The following is a 6,049-nucleotide window of genomic DNA, read 5'->3' as shown; positions in this document are numbered from 1 at the left end:
TTGGGCTTGCAATACAAAATTAAACCACCAGCAACCATCATGAGCAAACTCACACAATAAACTGGCAACAAATCATTTATTATCACAATCTGCAACATTCTTAAAGTAGTCTGAAAAATTCATTATATTTTATATGTAACAGCTAAGAAACCTAGAGACATTACTACTCAATAACATAGCTATTTACATTTTGCAAAAAAAAAAAAAAAAAAAAAAAAAATCACTTCCCAGCATCTTATCAGTAGATATCATAAATAGAAGTAACAAAATCATTATTGCCACTTCAGATGAACTAATTTCAATTATTAGAATAATTTCTCAAACTCTGCAATCCAACAGCCTATACCTTAGAAATTGAAGCTCATCTAAAAGTATAAACAAATACACCAATACCCCTGTCTATCACCAAGTTACAAGACTTGCATTTGATAGAAATTAATCTCCTGTTCTGAATTTACCAACAAGTTATTAACACGAACCTTTAGTTCATAATCTCAAATGACCTAGTAAGTTCCAGCTCATGAACTCTTTGGCAAGATCCAAGAGAAAGTGAAAATCAACAAAAGATCGCATTGCCTGACTAAAATTAGGTAGGCACTGTCGGCAGTCTTCGTCGGCGGAGGAAGGGCGGCGGAACTTGGGAAACAATTACAGGAAAAAATTTATGAGCACCAACTCGCCCTCTGGAACTGGCGCCAATCTGAGGATATTTCAAAATTGTCTAATAAAAAACATAGTCAAATTGATGACATGTGGAGATAAGACGGTATGGTATATGCTTATGAGTCTGGAGATCCTTATACTTTTTTCTGCTTAGACTCAACAACCTGTGTCCCATCTTTCCTAGAGTATCAACAAACAACGTCTGCTTAGACTCAAATTCTGCAATTTCTGATCATTAGCATTAAAGAGTAATATAGCATCAGACCTGTATGGTATATGCTTATGAGTCTGGAGATCCTTATACTTTTTAGCAAGGCCAAAGTCTATCGCATAAACCTGCTCAAGTTTTGAACTGTTAATCCACCAAACGAAGAAAATTAAGTGAGAAATATTACTCAAGCTCAATAGAGCGAATTAGCCTTGGTCCTGGAATGGAAGCCTTCTCGGCAACAACTCCTCCACCCTGTAAATATGTATTAAAAATAAACACACACATCTGATAAGATCAACCATGAAGTTTAAATTGCAAATACAAATATTATAATGAATTCATTTCAAGTATTGGCACTATCAGCCTATTAATATTGAATATTGTATGGCTTTCAATTATTGAAATAACCTTTGAGCTCCAATACTCGACTACCTATTACAGAGATCAATGGATTCTTAGCATTAAAGCTACATTTAAAGGGTCTTAGAAATCCCAAAGCATATGTAATTAGATACTCAATATTTCTCTAAGCAAGCAATGAGGAATAAAACAGGCATTTATGGAAAAAAAAAACAGTTTATTACAATAGTTTTGACTTTTGATCTACTAGTATTTGACCCGTGCGATGCACGGGATGTTATTTAAGCATTTTTAGTTGTGTGTATTTTATGTTAAGATTTGTGTGATATATTGGGTAATACAGTGCCACAACGTAGTCAAATTGTGTCTTATTAATAGTTGCAAGGTGTTGGTAATATAAAAACAATACATTACAAAATTACAAATTATTGAAAACTTCATGATATACAACATTAGTGGTTGATGTAGTAGTTGCACTTGAGTCATTTACAATCAGTATTTTCAAACCATCTGGATTATTAACGCGAGATGCAGCTACGTACAACTGACCGTGTACAAAAACCGGTTTCTTTAGTATTAACCCTACATGACTCAACGTTTGGCCTTGACTTTTGTTTATTGTCATCGCATATGAAAGCATCAACGGGAATTGCCTTCGTTGAAACTTGAACGGCAATCTTGGATCCGAGGATGACATTGACATTCGGGGTATTAACACTTTTGTACCTTTGTTGGGGCCAGTGAGAAGCTCGCCTTCAATAACATGGTCTGCTAACTTTGTGATTATCAACCGAGTTCCATTGCACAACCCAAGAGAATGGTCAATATTTCTCATTAGCATTACTGGTGACCCAATTTTCAAATTCAATGTATGATTTGGTAGACCCGACACACGGATGCTGTTTAGGAATTCCGGGGTGTGTACATCTCCAAGTATGCCATTATCACCGTCGGTTTTGCATACTGCGTCTGAACTATAGTAGATCCTATTTTCGGCATCATGCAGCTCAGTCATATATTCATTTACTGCGTTGACTACGTCCAGCGTTGGTGCAAGTATAGCACGACCTATCAGATGCTCGGGGTCAGTGTTTCCAACTGCAAACATTGGAAATGTACTTTCCACAATTGCTTTAATGTCGTCGCCCCGGATGATACTAACATGTGGTTCGGTATTTGGACTTCTGCGAATCCGTCATTCCTGCCACCCAGCTTCCCATCGCCGATATTGGCAATCCAGTTAGCAAACTCTGTTAATGCCTGCCGGTTCACACCATTGTTAACCGAACTTAGCCTTAGGTTTTTCGTCAATCTCAAAACTTTGCAACTATCCCATAAATATGATGCATTTATAGCGGACGAAACAATGTCTTGACGTGTACCTTTTGGAACTACTGGCAGAATTTGGCAGAAATCTCCACCGAGTACCACTGTTTTACCACCAAACGCCTTCATTTCACTGTTAGGGTCAACAAAGCGCAATAAATCTCTCATGGTTCGATCTAACGCTTCAAAGCAATGTTTGTGCATCATTGGAGCTTCGTGCCAAATTATCAAACTCGTTTTTATCAACAATTCAGCCAAGTCGCTACCCTGTTTAATGTTACACGTAGAGTCCTCATTTATTGCAATAGGTATTGCAAATCTAGAGTGGGCTGTTCGGCCACCTGGTAACAACAAAGAAGCTATGCCACTTGATGCGACATTTGAAACGATCTGTCCTTTGCACCGAACTGAAGCGGACAACGCTCTCCATAAAAAAGTCTTTCCTGTCCCACCGTATCCATATACAAAAAATAATCCACCTTTATTGGTTGCAATATCTTGCATAATAGTATAAAAAATGAGACTTTGTTCTTCTGTTAGTTTGCAACACATCTTTTCAGAATCTGTCTTCAATTGTTCTGAATTGTAATTCAGTTCTTCAAACACCAATCGATTTTGAAACAACCTTGTATTATCGGTACTTGGCGTGGGCATCGGAGGAAAGTCTTTTAAAGACTTGTTCTGTTGCCCCAACAGGTTTTCCAATTCCAATAATCCAAAGTTCTTTTTCTCTTCCTCTGTTAAGACCAAATCTGTTACAATAGCAACAACCAAATTGTTATACTTATAACATAACAAAATTCCTGAAGAGTATATTGTAAAAAAAAAAATCTTACCTTGTTGTTTTAATATTCTTCTTTGATAGTGTTGAGCATCTTCACACAGATGTTCCCAAACTTGATTCCAAACATTTTCGGGTCTAATAATTGAGGATGATGTTAGTAAAACAACAAATAGCTTCCTCAATGAGTATGTAGTTGACCAGTAGCTTGCCTGATTTATAGCATCAACGTACTCTTTATCGTCGTCTAGCAGTCCCTGCGCATAACACGCATCTCTAAAGGTCAAGTACTCAACACCGTTAACTGTTCTGATATCTTTGAAACTTTTTGGACCACGGACTATGTTCAGTAGACATCTCAAATAATATATTTCACCTGAAGCTGGAGGTACATAGAATATTCGACCAATTGAGGATCTATTTGTCTTTCTTGGATGCCATTCACGGATGTCTTTTTTCCAAACAAATTTGGTAGGCATCTCAATGTAATTCAACAAACTCGCTTCTTTGAAATTCTGGTTGGCTAAAAACCATGCATTAAACATACTTTGACCAACGGTTTCTCTATTTAGTACATTATCAATGCTATCATCGTCTTGGAAAACAACTGATTGGCAATCCGGCAAGTGGAAGCTTAATCGCTCAACCGGGGGTGTCCTATACTGGAATTCTAAACTAAACAATCTCCAGGCTGCTTCGCATGCAGATACGTATCTGCAATCATAGTACATGTTTATCTCATCCACAATCTCATTACCCGCTTCGTCCATCGAAGTCTTATAAAACTCAGCAGTTACACGGTCATTGCCCTTGTTTACGTAATTGAAGAGGTACTTGATTGACCTAGATTGGTTACACCACTCTACATTAATGTGAGATTTGTATTTCAAAAGCAAGTACCTATTATGTGGTACAACATATCTATTATCCAACTCTATTCCATTCTTTTTTATTGTCCTCTTATCATCCCTTCTTCGATACAACGGGTAACCATCTTGGTCAAAATGTGATGCATCAATGTATCTTTTTGGAAAATGCTTTGTACACTTGCCATTTGCCATGCACGGGGATTTAGTCCTTGCAGCACCGCATGGGCCGTGGAGCATGAATTCTTCGACAGCTTTGTAATACTCAATGTCTGAACGCTTGTCGGGAATCTCGGCTGAAATGATCGTGTCCATAAAAGCCGGGTTGGCAAAGTCGTTGGTCGCTTGTAGGAACAATAATATATGCGCATGCGGCAGACCACGTTTTTGAAATTCAATTGTGTATATTACTGTCAGAAAAGCATTCATATTGTTATATAGAAGTATTATAACAATACTAATAATTATTATGCTAAAAAAAGACAATTATAAGCTCATGCAGTACGCACCTGCCTTTACCCGACCAAATAGTTTTCCATTCTTTATTTCTTTAATTAAACAGTCTAGCTTCAGTTTGAAAACACGACAGACAATGTCGGGACGATCTTCAGCTTTCAAGTTTCTTTTCTCCAAGAATCGTTGTATCTCTGGCCATTTAGGATTACATGTAAAAGTAATAAACAGATTTGGATAACCTATGAATCTGCAAATTGCCATGGCGTCTTGATAGTTCTGTATCATGTATCTTGCTCTTCCGGTGAAACTTGATGGTAATATTATTCTTTTACCTTGAGAACTGGGCTGAACTTCACCGCGAGTCAACGCATCAGACAAACCTTTGTACGCCTCACACCTCAGTGCTTTTTGATTTGACCTAATATAGAGCAACCTCGAAGATTCAACCATAGTATAAGCATCAACCAAGAATTTTTAGAATAACCTTCTGGCATACATTATTGTTGAGATCTCATTTGATCTTTCGTGTATACGGAACGCGAAGTACTCTCTTTGTGAAACACTCTTTCTTGAAAAATCTCGTTTTGTACCGAGTGTTGCAAAAAGTATTTCTCGAAAACCATCCTCCCCATATGGAAATAAGATTGGGTATTGCAATGGTAAATAGGCCGGGTTTAATTCATTTATTCGTTTCAGTGCTCCAGACCTACACTCGACAACAATATCCCGTTGACCCATGTAAGGGTCTATATCTCCAACAATGAGTGCAGCAACCTCGGAAGTAGTTGGTAACGCATAAGTCCTGGCATCTTTAGTCCTCTTTCCTATTAATCTCATTCAGATTTGACTTTGAGGATTAGACTCCAGAAACGACTTGGCCATTCGGAATGACTTAACCAACACGTTGTGTTCATCTAGAACTTGCTTAATGTCATGTACTACCTCACTATGCAACGCAGAACCATTGTTTTCGGCACTAAAAAAGGAAGAATAAATAATATAAGATACTTTGTATTAATCCATGCTATACCAAAAATTTTGCAGTAACACAAAAGAGTATACCTCAAAGATTTTAAGCGATTTTCTATCTCATTCTCTGTATCGTGAATGTATAATTGGGCAAATTTCGGTTGAATGCCATGTGAAGGTAATAAGCTTCCAATCCGGTGAAAATTTTGACCATTGATACGGAAGATCGGCGGCGATGTTCCGTTGTTAATAGTTCTATCTATTTTTCCTCCCATCGACGTAAAGCAAAACATGCTATTATATGACCTTATATTCTTTAAAAAACATTTGTTTTTATCATTTGATGCAAAGAATAAGCCATACAGCTTTTGAGGAGGCTTTGTCATAAAAGGCAACTTTATTTTACCATTTACACAA

At 37.3% G+C, this 6,049-nt stretch overlaps 1 protein-coding gene across 1 annotated transcript; it reads right to left on the bottom strand.

Moving 5' to 3' along the window:
• Positions 1 to 843: 843 nt before the first annotated feature.
• On the bottom strand, positions 844 to 5,500 carry LOC109147533. The gene is made up of 9 exons (XM_019295135.1): positions 5,148 to 5,500; positions 4,996 to 5,081; positions 4,717 to 4,854; positions 3,397 to 4,617; positions 2,443 to 3,312; positions 1,683 to 2,332; positions 1,283 to 1,306; positions 1,059 to 1,126; positions 844 to 1,015 (listed from the first exon to the last, which is right to left on the bottom strand). The coding sequence occupies exons 1-9, from the start codon at positions 5,498 to 5,500 to the stop codon at positions 844 to 846; spliced, it is 3,582 nt and encodes a 1,193-aa protein (XP_019150680.1).
• Between the last annotated feature and the right edge of the window lie 549 nt (positions 5,501 to 6,049).

Source organism: Ipomoea nil, unplaced genomic scaffold, assembly GCF_001879475.1.
Source record: "Ipomoea nil cultivar Tokyo-kokei standard unplaced genomic scaffold, Asagao_1.1 scaffold0261, whole genome shotgun sequence".
Taxonomy (NCBI): Eukaryota; Viridiplantae; Streptophyta; class Magnoliopsida; order Solanales; family Convolvulaceae; genus Ipomoea; species Ipomoea nil.
Note: the sequence above shows the minus strand (reverse complement) of the source record. Positions and strands in the feature narration are given on the sequence as shown.

Coding starts and splice junctions, on each gene's coding strand:
- LOC109147533 (XM_019295135.1), bottom strand. CDS start 5,500: ATGAGATTAATAGGAAAGAGGACTAAAGATGCCAGGACTTATGCGTTA. Junction 4,618..4,716: donor ATTTGGTCGGGTAAAGGCAG/GTGCGTACTGCA, acceptor CTTTTCTGACAG/TAATATACACAATTGAATTT. Junction 1,016..1,058: donor ATTCGCTCTATTGAGCTTGA/GTAATATTTCTC, acceptor GTGGATTAACAG/TTCAAAACTTGAGCAGGTTT.